Source organism: Lynx rufus, unplaced genomic scaffold (assembly GCF_022079265.1).
Source record: "Lynx rufus isolate CCGP_SWC_20201006 ecotype Redwood Valley unplaced genomic scaffold, mLynRuf1.p SCAF_14, whole genome shotgun sequence".
Lineage (NCBI taxonomy): Eukaryota > Metazoa > Chordata > Mammalia > Carnivora > Felidae > Lynx > Lynx rufus.
The window spans coordinates 54,316,985-54,331,979 of NW_025814828.1; the positions used below are offsets into that span (position 1 = coordinate 54,316,985).

General features: G+C 34.8%; 1 protein-coding gene across 1 annotated transcript in view; it reads right to left on the minus strand.

Annotated features, from left to right (window-relative positions):
- CHM (CHM Rab escort protein) overlaps positions 1 to 14,995 on the minus strand; it is a 261,692-nt gene that overhangs the window by 159,092 nt on the left and 87,605 nt on the right. Inside the window, exons 5-8 of the mRNA XM_047076287.1 lie at positions 12,900 to 13,287; positions 6,774 to 6,890; positions 6,143 to 6,263; positions 4,738 to 4,963 (exon numbers count right to left, since the gene is read on the minus strand). Of these exons, the coding sequence (XP_046932243.1) occupies positions 4,738 to 4,963; positions 6,143 to 6,263; positions 6,774 to 6,890; positions 12,900 to 13,287 (852 nt within the window). The remainder of the gene's footprint in view (positions 1 to 4,737; positions 4,964 to 6,142; positions 6,264 to 6,773; positions 6,891 to 12,899; positions 13,288 to 14,995) is intronic.

The window sequence follows — 14,995 nt, forward strand, 5'->3', positions numbered from 1 at the left end:
ATTCCTTACCTAAAAGCTCTGTAGGAGTGAGTAGTTAGTAGCAACACAAGAGAAAACAGTGTGACTTCTTCTGAATCAGGCAATGCCACAGGAAGAGGAAAAGAACGATTAATAAAACCATACGGGCACCTGGGTGGCTCCAGTTCAGCAGTCAGTTCAGCATCAGTCCTACTCTTGGTTTTGGCTCAGGTCAAGATCTCACAATTCTTGAGATTGAGCCCCGCATGGGGCTCTGTGCTGGTGGGCTTGGGAATCCTCACTCCTTCTCTCTGTCCGTCCCCACTCATGCTCTCTCTCAAAATAAATAAAGTTAAAAAAAAAAACATAGAGCCTCCCTCTTCCTTTTTAATTTAAATTGATAGGAGGACCTCTGGTCCTGTGGGAAATGACACTCCCTATTCATGTCTACTTTGGCAAGTAATTGGAGGAGGAAGAGCTCTTCTGGAAACATAGAGACCTATCATATTCAGAAGTAAATTACTTTCAAATTTGTAACATTCTCACCTCCATTTGTCAACCACATGGTTAAGAAAAATGGATATCTACTTCCAGCAATATACTGGACTGCACACTTTGAAGGGGTCTCTTGTTTCTAACCAAAAATGACTTTTTGTATTAAACTAATTTTTACTTCATTGCTGAGATTGAAGGCAATAAGCGAAATGTCTGCAAGAAACTCCCTAACCCCAAACCCAACACACACACACACACACACACACACACACACACACACACACACACAGTAAAAACCCTGAGCTGAATTCAAAGTTTTAAGAAAAAAACACTGCTATTTAAAACCAAAAGCAAGCCTTCATTCTAGCCATAACTAACTTTCTTCCCAAGATACATGAACCACATTTTTAAAAAGTCATGTCACTAAGAGATGCATTTTCTTTTTTTTTAAGTTTTTATTTACATTCCAGTTAGTTAACACACAGTGTAATTAAATTTTCAGGTGTACAAGAGTGATTCAACACTTTCATATAATACCCAGTGTTCATCACAAGTTCACTCCTTAATCACCATCACCTATATAACCCATTCCCCCAGCCACTTCCCATCTAGTAACTATCAGTTTGTTCTAAGAAATGCCTTTTTAATAAAGCTTTTACCTTTATGTTAAAAAAAAAAAAGTCTTCTTGCTTGTATTCATCAGTGTGGGAGCTGTATCTGGGGCTCCTTTATCAAGCAACTTCTCCCCTGGAAGAGCTGAAATGGTCCCAAATTTTATTGCCTTCTGGCTGAAGTGAACACAAATAATCCTTGAAGGAAAGCATCCTTAATCTGGGTCCCTAGATTTCCAAAGATTAAAACTAATCAAATATAAACTATCAAAGATAAGCATGGCACAAGAAACTAAACCAATAACATGAATCAACAGAAACAATACATGGCAGAATGTCAAATATATGAAAAAAATGAACAAGCAAGAGAGAATATCAATCGATGACAAGAAAGATTTGAGTAGAGGAGGAGCAGAGCTTCTATAAATGAAAAATTAAATGAGGTAAAAAAAATGCAAGGGTTAAACTACAGATTTTACAGAAGTACAGAGAATTACTAAACTGGAAAAGAGATCTCAATAAAGCACCCAGAATATAGCCAGAATAACAAGGAGATATAAAGTATGAAATAGAGACTAAGAAGTAGGGATGAGAGAATGCTAAATTCTAAAACATTTCTCTTTAGGATTCCAAAAAGATGAGAAGAGAGACAATGAAGGAAAATGTTATTTTCTAAGATACTGGCTGATAATTTTCCAAAATGATACATGACAATTCACAGAGGAAATACATTGCAGTTGTTTGAACCATATGGAATCATAGGCCAAAATGGTTTAATATTGTTAATTATATATGATTCAAACTATACCAAGTTATATAAATACAAAGAAACTAACATCTAAATTCACTGTAGTGAAAATGCAGAACACCAAAAGCAGACACTCTTAAAAACAACTTAAGCGAAAAGAAGTATCATTTATAAAGAAATGACAATTAGGCTGACATCAACTTTTCAACAGCAAAAAGGAATCCAAATGACAATGGAATAGAATTTTAAAGTACTGAGAAAAAAGAAATGCCAACCTAGAAATGTTTACCTCACAAATCTTCACTCAAGACGAAAAGGCAAAAAAATACTTATGTTCATATACACACAAACTAGGCATTTACTGCCAACAGATGTAAACTAGAGGAACTTTAGGTACTTCAGAAGGAAGGAATAGACTCCTATTAACAAGACTCATCCTGCTTGGTAAAAAACTGAGATTGCCATACAGGATGAAAAATATGTAATAATCTGCTATTTATAGTCCCAAATATAGACTTAGGTTGAAAAACAGAGATGAAGAAAGACATAACAGGCAAATAGTAATAAACTGTAGTAACTATTTGAATATCAGGCAAAGTAGACTTTAAGTTAAAAAATGCATTATTATGGGTAGAGAAAGCCAGAAAATCATGTAAAATATTAAATTCATCAGGAAGATTAAAGTTATAAATTTATATGATTTTAATAAATTGCCTCAAAATAAATATAAGGTAAAAGCTGATAGAATTATAGGGAGAAACTGACAAATCAAACATCATATTGGGAGATTTCAAAACACTTTATTACTGGTAGACCAAAGGAAAAAAAAACCTCAATAAAATTTGAAAATTACAACTCAAAGCCTGACTTACTAAACTCTAAGACCAGTAATTAGAGAACCCTGAGCCCTAGAACTAAACACATTCTTCTTGAGCACAAATGGAAAAATTATAAAAACTGATGACATACTAAGTCATAAAGTTTAAAGTATTAATACCATAAAAACATATTTTCCAGACACAACTTAATTTTCTACAATAAAATTAGATGGTTAGAGAAAAAGGATCCACCAAATCGGCTATTTTAAAACCTCTCTTAACAACTTATGTGTAAATGAAGAAATCATAATAGAAATTAAGGTACTTAGGACTAAAAAATAATGAAAATAATACATAATAACTGTGAAGAGCCACAATAGTTAGAATTTTATCACTTTAAATGCTTATATTAGAAAATAAGGAATAAAAATGTTTAACTCATTGGGTTTCGGCCTAAGAACTGGGAAGGCAGAAAAGAGGAGGGATGAGCTGAACAAAATCCAAAGAAAACAAAATAAAGGAGATAATAAAGAATGGAAACTAATGAACTAGGAACACAAAGCTATAACAGAAAGAATCAAAAATCCCAAAAGTTGATTCTCTGAAAACATACTAGAGAAAATGTGAAACTTGCTCAAAGTTACATGGCTAATAAATGGAAGAGCCAGAACTTAAATCCAGGTAGTCTGTCTCCACAGCCCAGGTTTTTTTTTTTTTAATTTTTTTAAATGTTTATTTATTTCTGAGACAGAGAGAGACAGAGCATGAGTAGGGGAGGGGCAGAGAGAGAGACACACAGAATCAGAAGCAGGCTCAAGGCTCTGAGCTGTCAGCACAGAGCCCGACATGGGGCTCCAACTCACAAACCGTTGAGATCATGACCTGAGCCGAGGTCGGTCACTCAACCGACTGAGCCACCCAGGCGCCCCTCCACAGCCCAGGTTTTAAACTATATGCTTCACTATCCTAAAAGTGCTAAGTATAAAAAAGATTGTTATGTTTGACTACATTAATCTCAATGACCTCCATGCAACACATATAACTAAGAAAAGATTAGTATTCAGAATAAAAACTCCTACAAATCAATCAGAAAAACACAGTAACCAAATAGACAAAAGGGCAAAACAGATGAACATGCATTTTCCCCAAAGAGAAAACATGAATATCCAATAACCTTATGAGGAGACGTTCCACCTCATTAAGTGATCTGGGAAATGCAAAATAAAGGTATAATGAGAAGATATTTTATGTGAGTTAGATTGACAAAAACTTAAAAATCTAATAACAAATGTTGGCAAAATGTAAAGCTATGGAAATTCTTATATACTGCTGGGGGAAGTAAATTGATACAATACTCTGGAGAAAAAGCTGGGTACTATCTTGTATGAACATTCATATATCCCATGACTTAGAAATTCCACTCCTAGATATGTGTGCTAGAGAAATTCTTGAGCATGTATATCCTGAAACACACACAAGGATGTTAATAACAGCAAAAACAAAAACTGGAAACATCCTGTATCCATCAAAAGAAAAACAGAAAAATAAATTATGAAATATTCACAACGGAATACTACATAGCAATGAAAATAACTATAATTATATACAACAAAAATGATGCTTTGAAACATAACATTGAGTGAAATAAGGAATTTACAGTAGAATTCTATTTTATGAAGTTCAAAAACAGGCAAACTGAATATATCGTTTAGACAGGTAGGTAGACCAATATATGGATTTAGAAAAGAATAAAACAACAAGTATGTTTGCATATACTAAATCTTGAATAAATGTCATTTTTGTTTTTAAATTTTCATCTGTGGGGCGCCTGGGTGGCTCACAGTAGGTTAAGCGTCTGACTCTTGATTTTGGCTCACGTCATGACCTCACGGTTCATGAGATAGAGCCCTGCATCAGGCTCTGTGCTGACAATGCAGAGCCTGCTTGGGATTCTCTCTCTCCCTCTCTCTCTGTCCCTCCCTGCTGGTATGTGCTCACTAGCTTGCACTCTCTCTCAATAATAAATACGCTTTAAAAATAAATAAATCTTCATCTGTTATTGAAGTATTAACTTAAAAAGAAACAAGAAAACCAATGCCAGTCTTACCTGCAGAAACACTGAGGAAGTTCTCCTTGACCATATAAAGGAAATAAAAATGGAGTGTTGCCATACCGCCCAAGACAGTGAAGAAAGTTTTTGGTAGCTTTGAGACCATCTATGGTATTGCTGGCTGTCTCTGATGTCATTGCAATTGAATGCAGGAGAAAGTACTGGAGGTTGGGGGTTAATTTTTGAGTTTTTAAATACTCAGAAAATGTAATCTCCTCATAGGCTATGAAAAGATGAAAATTTATCAGTTAAAATCAGAACAAAACTTCAATTTAAAACGACTGCACAAAAGAGATCAAGCCTGTTTAAGACACTTGGCAAAGGACCCAGGTGGTAATATTACATTTTGGACAGAGATCACAGATTTTAGGCCCAGGGCAGGGGGACAGGCTAGAAACAATCTCTCTATCCTGACTGGATTGACGACACAATATTTAAGCTTTAAATGGCGAATCTTTGTTTAGTATTTTACAGATTTAAAACTAGAAAAACATTCAATCATTCATTAACCATCAAAATAGGGTTCCATAGTTGGCAATGTTACTTTATTATCATTAAAACTGCAGAATAATGTCAATAATTATACTTTGAAATATTAAATATGACAAATGATACATATGACAAATGATATTGGCCAATTTTTTGGTGAAAACAATGAGAGTTGTACTTGATTTTTTGAAAGGTGTATTTTTTACTAAAACTAAGAACAATGAACTATGACTAAAAAGTAATGAAGCTAATTTCTGTGTGGCTAATGGAATCAGTTTTAATGTCTTATACCTCAAAAGATATGAGACCCCTAAAAACTACTCACTTAAAGCAAGAACAGAAAAAAAATGTAATTAATTGGACTGTTAATGGTAGGAAACACAATTCCATGACAAAAGAAAAAAAAAACAAATTATAAAATTTTACTGAGATGGTTCACACTCCCCATACCATCTAGCCTCTTTTTCTTAATCAGTCAAAATGAATAATTCAATATACCAAGCAAAAGTAATCCTGGGAAAATGAAAAAATACACATTTCTTAACTGATAAAAAAAAATAATGGAACAATTAAAAGAGAATATCCTCTATGAAGAACCAGTTGACAGCACTATTTAATTAGCAAGAATAGAAATTAACACCCAGCACAGCATTTCCACAATGATTAAAATGTTCTATGGCTATTGAGCACTTCAAATACGGCCAGTCCAACTGAGGAACTGAATTTTAAATTTTATTTAATTTTAATTAATTTCAGTTTAAATAGCTACATGTTGGTAATGGCTAACCTACTGGATAGTGGAGAATAAGAATGTACTTTAAAAGAGTAATGAGTGGCTCACTATATCAGAGCAAGCATATTAAAATAAGAAAGTTCAAATAATTAGAGAACACAATTTAATGGAAAATAATACCTTTATATTCATCAGGATGTTTTTCATACTCCATACAAAATGTAAGAAACTTCATTAGCATTCGCTTTTCTACCATAGTAAGTTGTTTGCTATTAAAGACATCTGCTCTAGAACAAGGAACCTAAAAAACATGATTTTAAGTTAGGAAACTGCTTCCTAGTGATAGAAGTATTCCAAATTACATTTTTTTCCCTTTAACTATAACAAGATCATTATTACCATTCTAGTCAGGCTGTTTCATGTTACTTTCCATCAGTTCTACCGACATCTCTGTTGACCTCAGAGCTAATTAACTTGTGAGCTCTCTTACTTAGTTCTGCCAAGTTCCTCCTTATGCCATTACAAAGCCAATGGCATGTCACCTCTACCTGGGAACAAAGGACAGCTCAAATCTAGCAATAATGCCTGAAATTAACATTTTCTTAACAGAAACATCAGGCTGCAGAATAACTTATGAAAAAATTAACACAAGAAGTTTTAATTGAGTAATTTCTTACTATTTACATTTACCATTCAGGATTGGAATTTGCTGCTTTGCCAGGAAAATAATAATCTTATTTGTTTATCCTTCCAAAACAAACCATAATAACTTAAGCTCATACCCAGTTACAATACTTGATCAGCAAAGTACCTGTTCCACTCTTCCTTCTCGAAATGCAAGAATCCTGGTAATATTTTTGAACTCTGCATATCGACTTACATTAGATTTGATTAAAAGATCAATTAGTAATCCTCGAGAATACAGCAGCTGTACAAAGAAAATATTTTACAATATGAAATAAAAGGTAAAATTGTGGAAAAATTGATAAACACTAAATAGAGATACATAATTTTGTTATATTTTAAGATATTGTTGGGGCGCCTGGGTGGCGCAGTCGGTTAAGCGTCCGACTTCAGCCAGGTCACGATCTCGCGGTCCGTGAGTTCGAGCCCCGCGTCGGGCTCCGGGCTGATGGCTCAGAGCCTGGAGCCTGTTTCCGATTCTGTGTCTCCCTCTCTCTCTGCCCCTCCCCCATTCATGCTCTGTCTCTCTCTGTCCCAAAAATAAATAAACGTTGAAAAAAAAAATTTAAAAAAAAAAAAATAAATAAAATAAAATAAAATATTGTTAAAAAGCATTATACTTATTAATATTGGAGTACAGAACACAAATTACAACAGGTTTACAATTGGTTGATTATCTAAAATTCAAAATCCCCAAAAACTCTGGATTATCTGAAATTCAAAACCCGAAAAACTCTGGAATACAATGTTTTTCATAACTAGTTTGGCAACAAAATGACCCAAACTGATATAAGGCTCTTCTCTATTTGCCCCACTTACTGTGAATATTCATATATTTGACTGCAAAAATATTGATAGGTTTAATTATAAAGTGCCTCCTCAGACCCTAAGAATGTCACATCATATATAGCATATCAACATATGTACTGTATTACTTTCTAAAATAATTTTTTTAATCTAAATAACAGAACATACCATGCCCAAGGGTTTTAAATAAGGGACTGTATCCTTACATAAGGCCAGGTGGTTATTAAAAAGAAACCAGGAGGCCTCCTGGTGGCTCCATTGGTTGAGCATTAGGGTTCATGAGTTGGAGCCCCATATCAGGCTCGCTGCTGTTAGTACAGAGCCCGCTCAGATCCTCTGTCCCCCCTTTCTCTGCCCCCCCCCCCGCTCACACCCTCTCTCTCAAAAATTATTAATAATAATAAATTTTAAAAATTAAAAGAAACCAGCTCCCTGGACCTCCTCATCGACCAAAAAGAAAAAGATTGGCTATGTATTGCCACCAAAAGAACTGAATTATAAGGTCCCCCTATAATCCTAGTAGTCTAGATTCATATGAGGTATGTCTTTTTCAAGAAGTGAGAATGATGGTTATTGCCAGCATGCACGTGAAGAATTGATTTAATCTTTCACATGTCTTATAACTGATATCAGAAAGACAAAAACAACTTCAACAGTATTATCTAGCATGTTATAAATTTAACTACATGGTTAATTGCAACAGATTTGGCTATGCCCTACACTGATATACCTTTAAGTGTCTATAATTCAATAAATGTTAAAAATGTAAATGTTACATCTGTAATGGGGGGGGACAATTAGCTTTACTACAAAAAAAAAGGAATTTTGAAAATTAATCCAAACCATTAGTCTTGAGTATCCAAAAGGTCAGTAAAGACTATGTATAACAGTATCACTTAGTGAATTTTTATAAACTATTAGTCCAGCATTGTGCAGAACAAAAGTGACATTGCTTTTTTTTTTTAAGTAATCCAATTACTCTGAGTAAATACACCATGTTATTTCATTACCTTCAGCCTAATATCCTACACAGCTGATATAGCCCAAGTTTTTAGGAATATATTGCCAAGTCTTAATTCTGTAATTATAATAAAAAAAAACAGGTAATTCAAATACCTAATTTGTTTAAAAACAAATACTTGAAATTCAATGATCCCTCAGTAGTCATAATATTTCACAAATATTAATACATCAAACAAAAGATGTATTTTCACTTAATAAGATCCAATGAAGCTTAAGATTTAATGCCAGGTTTAAAATAATGCATTTATGATTACACTGAAGAGTGAAAACACGTTTTAATTAGTAGTAACAAGTAAGTATGGTATTTAAACCTAAGCCTCTTTTTCACCACTCTTTAAGTGATCTAAAAGAAATTAGTGATGAGAGGTCAAAGAATACCAAGTATCCATCAATCGAAGAATGGATATGGGGTGCCTGGGTGGCTCAGTTGGTTGAGCAACCGACTTCGGCTGAGGTCCTATCTCGCGGTTTGTGAGTTTGAGCCCTGCGTCGGGCTCTGTGCTGACAGCTCAGGGCCTGGAGCCTCCTTCAGATTCTGTGTCTCCCCCTCTCTCTGCCCCTCCCCTGCTCATGCTCTGTGTCTCTCTCTCTCTGGATAATAAACGTTAAAAAAAAAACTTAAAAAAATAGAAGAATTGATAAAGATGTGGTGTACATACACACACACATATACACAATATACATGTATGTATGTATGTACGTATGTATATATACTTACACACTATGGAATATTACTCAGCCATAAAAGAATGAAATCTTGCCATTTGCAACAGCATGGATGGACCTAGAGGGTAGTATACTAAGTGAAATAAGTCAGAGAAAGACAAATACCATATAATTTCATTCCTGTGTACTCTAAAAAACAAAACAAATGAAGAACCAAAAAACAGACTCTAAACTACAAAGAACAAACTGGTAGTTGCCAGAAGGGAGGGAGGTGGGTGGAGTTGGGTGAAATAAAGGGAATTAAGAGGTACAAACTTCCAGTTATAAAATAAACAACTCATGGAGATGAGAAGTACAGCACAGGGAATATAGTCAATAATATTATAATAATGTGGTATGGTGACAGATGGTGAGTAATCATGGTGCCCAATGAGGAAATGTATAGAATTATTCAATCAATATGTTCTACACCTGAAACTAATACAGCATTGTATGTTATACTTCAATAAAAATAAATAAAAAAGAATAATTCAATTTGATTAAACTATGGAGAATGAGATTTAATAATTAATCATTTTTTGCTTCACTTGGCATGTGGTTCCATAATTATTAAGGGTACAGAGTTTCTTAGAAATGAGTTTTAATTGTAAGAACTTCAACTTTGATTTCTCCCTATTAGTCTAAACCGTATAATACTATAAAGTATTTTATTAAATAACCTCCCCTAAGCTATAAGACTACTTTTTAACTTTTTCTTTAATGTTTATTTATTTTTGAGAGAGACAGAGTGCGGGCCAGGGAGAGAAGGAGACACAAAATCTAAAGCAGGCTCCAGGCTCTGAGCTGTTGCAGGGCTCAAACTCGCAGACCGTGAGATCATGAGCTGAGCCGAAGTCGCATGCTTAACCTACTGAACCACCCAGGCACCCTTATAAGACTACTTTTTAAAAGGCTATATATGTGGGTGTGTTTTGTAAACTGTAAAGCACTACAGTTACGTGTCAGTTTTACCACCATGACCTTGAGATAGAAACATGCAGAAATGTCGAGTAGTTTGGAGACATCAAACTGGAAAGAAGTAGGGCTTGAAACAGATATTTGGCAGGGCACCTGGGTGGCTCAGTCAGTTAAGTATCGGACTCTTGATTTCAGTTCAGGTCATGATTTTGCGGTTCATGGGGTCTAGCCCCATTTCAGACTCTGCACTGACAGCATGGACTCTGCTTAGGATTCTCTCTCCCGCTCTCTCTGCCCCTCCCCTGCTTGTGCATGCTCTTGCAGTCACTCGCTCTCTCTCTCCCTCAAAATAAATAAATTTATAAAAATAGGTGTTTGGCAATCCTAAATTTAGATGCAATAACTGAAATTTGAATAGAATTTCCAAAGAGTAACTGATTGTCCCAATATCATGGAATACACTGCTTTCCACACAGCAGGTACTCAATAAATGTTAATTAAATAACTAACATTAAAAAATAATAATAAACCTCTTATATTGCTATGGTTAAACATTCTTTTTTATTTTTAATTTTTTAACATTTATTTAGTTTTGAGAGACAGAGGAAGACAGCGCATGAGTAGAGGAGGGGCAGAGAGAGAAGGAGACACAGAATCCGAAACAGGCTCCAGGCCCTGAGCTGCCAGCACAGAGCCCGACGTGGGGCCCAAACACACGAACTGTGAGATGATGACCTGAACTGAAGTCGGATGCTCACTCAACTGAGCCACCCAGGCTCCCCATGATGGTTAAACATTCTTTAGTCACTTCTACTTTTGTAGAATGAGTTTATTATTTTTTAAATATATAATACCATGGAAACTATGCAGGGCAAAGTACAACTGCCTTGATTCCTCTAGACACATCGGTGTTTAATTTACCCTAAAAGAACCACTATTATGAACCATTCAGAGTCATGAAAATACCCAGAAATCTCCTTTAAAGTCTCCTCAAATGTCTCAGCATCTAATCAAATAATCTCTGCCTCTACTACAATCAACATTCACTTTCTTTTATACAAGTGAATAATTTCCTACACTAATTCCAAAAATTGATACAGCACCATCTTCTACCATTTTCCTTTGTAATACTTATACACTATTTCAGCTACCATAAGGGTTAGACTATTATAAACTAGCATTGGTTCTTAACCAATACTTATATCATCATTTATGTTAGGCATTCCAAATCCTAAGTAACTAATTAAAAATGAAATTCTCAGAACAAAGCCCATTTGTTACATGACTACTTCAGGTTTTTGTTGTTGTTTTTGGTTTGGTAAAACTTATTTTCTAATCATGAAAACAGGAAGACTATTAATAAAATATGATTAAACTGCTACTAAGAAATCAATGCCAAGGTAACATGGAAAAAAATTCTAGATTTCAAAGTGTGGCAGGATCATCGTAGCTGGAGAAGGTGGAATAGATGGTACAGAAATATGAATTCAGACCAGGACAGACCAGGACAATTCAGACCAGGACAGAATCAGACACAGAGAGCTATGTGATAGAAAGAAGCAAAGAGTAATAAAAATATATTCATAATTTTAGGCATCAGGTTCAAATAGAGCAGCAGTATGGGGCACCTGGGTGGCTCAGTGGGTTAAGCGTCCGACTTCGGCTCAGGTCATGTTCCCGCGGTTCATGAATTGAAGCCCTGAGTCGGGCTCTGGGCTGACAGCTCAGAGCCTGGAGCCTGCTTCAGATTCTGTGTCTCCCTCTCTTTTTGCCCCTCCCCCACTCCTGCTTTGCCTCTTTCTGTCTCTCAAAAATAAATAAAAACATTTTTTTAAAAAAGTTAAAAAAAAAAGAGCAGTAGTATGAGTACTGGGATTGTATCAGCAAAATGTGGGGAACATGCAATTGATTAGTCTCTCTATTCTGTAACTTGAAACTTCAAGAGAGCACATTAAATTGAAAAGCCTAGTCTGAGACAACTCTAATGTTACCTACTACCCTCCCATACTTCTTTTTGATTTCTTATTGCTTACTCCCAATTTATGGTATTTGTTCTGTTTCTTTCTACTTTCTCCAAGCCCTATATCTAACTTTTAAAGACCATTATCCTTTATCTTACTGGTTTTCTATTCTTTTTGCACTTATATTAACCTTGCTTCCTATAAACCCAATACAACATTATACCCTCCAAAGACTCAGGTACCTCCTCTGAAGTCACAATAGCCTAACATTAGAGTTAAGGATTGAAACATAACCAGATATTGCATTCTTCCCACCCTCCCTGTCCCCCACAATTAAATTATCCTCCAAAGCCCTCATATCTAAATAGATGATTTTCAAAAATGCATTGGTTTATTTAGAATGTTTATCATCATTGTTAAAAGAGTTGTTGTTAACAGTTGTTAATAGTTGTTAAAATAGTTACTATATAGACGAGCTGAAAACAAGTTCATTTAATAAACTGACTATAAATAACATGAATTTTTAATTAGGTTTGTTAGAATTTTTCTCTTGATAGAATTCATAGTGTCTATGCAGAAGAATATTAGAGTGGACTCTGTGCTCCAGTATAAAAGTATCATTGTGATAGAGTACTGAGCATTTTTTAATGCATTTTAACTATATTTAAAGAATATTTTAACTGAATTATTAATTTCTGGATACTATCTCTTTATAAAATATATGTTTTACACTTCAGAAAATAAAATTATGAAAATTGGGAATATGGTCCCAGATGTTATTTTCAATCAACTAAAAATTAGTATTGTTTTATTATAAGATGATGAAAACTGGTACTTACCTTTGATACTAAATCGATATTAAATCTCCTGCCTTCTTTAATAATTTGTGAGTAAGTAATCCTATTTTTCCTTGGTTGCAGTGTGGTGTCTTCTGTTGTAAGCACATTTTCACTTGTTTCTTCTTCTGAAGCTGACTTCACACAAGTTTTATCATCACAACGCTTTTCTTCTTCCCCTGTTGCTTCAACATCATTTATTTCTAGGGAACTCTCTAGATCACTGTTTGGAGTTTGTTCTGTGGGTATTTGACAACTCACAGTGCACGACGACTCATCTTCCGAAGGCAGATAGGCAGAATGTTCCCCTTCTGTGGGGTTCACAGATGTCACAGAAGCATGATTTTTCTGCAGTGCACCAGTTTCTTCAACATCTTCATGCAAATCCTGACTAATGAGAAATTATAACAATACACTTTTGCTAACTGTACCGACTCCATTTTTATATTATTTTAATGGCAATTTTTTATTTCTTTGCCCCATTTATATTATCAAGTTTAGTATACATTTTGCCTTATGTAAACCACACACTAAACACTCATCTGTTAAGGTACCAATACAACATGAAATATAATTGATACTTGAAAAATAGACATAAAGATTTCAGAGTTTAACAGGGCATGTCTCATGTACACTTTTGAGAATTTAAGGAAGACAGGGCAACTATATTTTAGAAACAAATCAAAAGTGCTTATGAGCACAGGCTTCAGAATAAACAGCACAAGGTTCAAACCCTGACCCTGTGATTAGATAACTCTGTGAATTCAGAAAAGTTATTTATCTTCTCTGACCTTAATTATCCATCTATAATATGGATGTTATATATGATTGTTTTGAAGATTAATAAATTAATCATCATGGTATCACAAGCAAAAAGCCTGTCACAGTAATAAGATTAATAATAAGATTATTATTTGTTTAATGTTTATTTATTTTAGAGAGAGAGAGCAAGCATGAGAGGGGCAGAGAGAGAGGGAGACAAAGAATCTGAAGCAGGCTCCAGGCTCTGAGCTGTCAGCACAGAGCCTGATGCGGGGTTCGAACCCATGAACCATGAGATCATGACATGAGCCAAAGTCGGACACTTAACCAACTGAGCCACCCAGGCACCCCCAAAGATTATTATTTTTATTATTGATGGTGTGACAGAGCTAGAAAAAGTCTGTCATAAAGTTTAAGTTGGCTTATCACAATGTGGTATCTAAGAGGATCTTTCTGTATTCTTTCCTGCTATATTTCTTGTATTAGTGTCTATTACTCTACTGGAAGTCCCACTTTCAAAGTTACACTACTACTAACATTCTAAGTCCATATTGCCTTCACTGATAAAACTGGCTCCTGTTCAGTCCATCTACATCATGCATTTCACCTAGAGGGTTTACCTGCCACAGAACCTATACTTCATTGAGTTCCCTGCTACTCAACAATATATAATAGGTCTTGGGAAGTAAACATCTGCTAACCAATTGCTCAAGAACATATATCAGCTCTTCCTTATATGATCTCTAAACCCTACCCCATAAAATCTTCTTCCTGCCTCTAACCCAAATCACCCTCTTTATACACAATTTTCTGGTCTCATCTTTTCTGCTTTGACATACCATCTCTAACTCTTAATCTATCAAGTCTAATCTCCATGTTTTGGCTCATATTTTTTGTTTCTCCTGGGCTATTCATCTTACTCCCCATAACATGATAATTCTCCCATTCTCAAAAATAATTACATATTTTAACAATCTGTTATAAAAAATTTAAATATTTCCAAAAAATCTTCCTTAAACCAACCATATATATCATTCTAATTACTCCATGCCCCCACAATACATACAATGCAGTTTACCTTGCATTTATTTATCAGTTCTTTTTACCAGTCCTTTGGTTGTCCAGTATATGCTTTACCTTCTGAAATAGACTTTAACTCCCCTGAGGGAAAACCCTAATATATCTCCTTATGTGTCCCTCACAACACCTACTGACTGCTCTATAGATGTGCTATCTAATAAATGCTTGATGAATAAATGGTTTCTCATTGCCTATACACACACACACCCACACACACACACACACACACTTAAATATGAAACTAACTGAATTTGTTG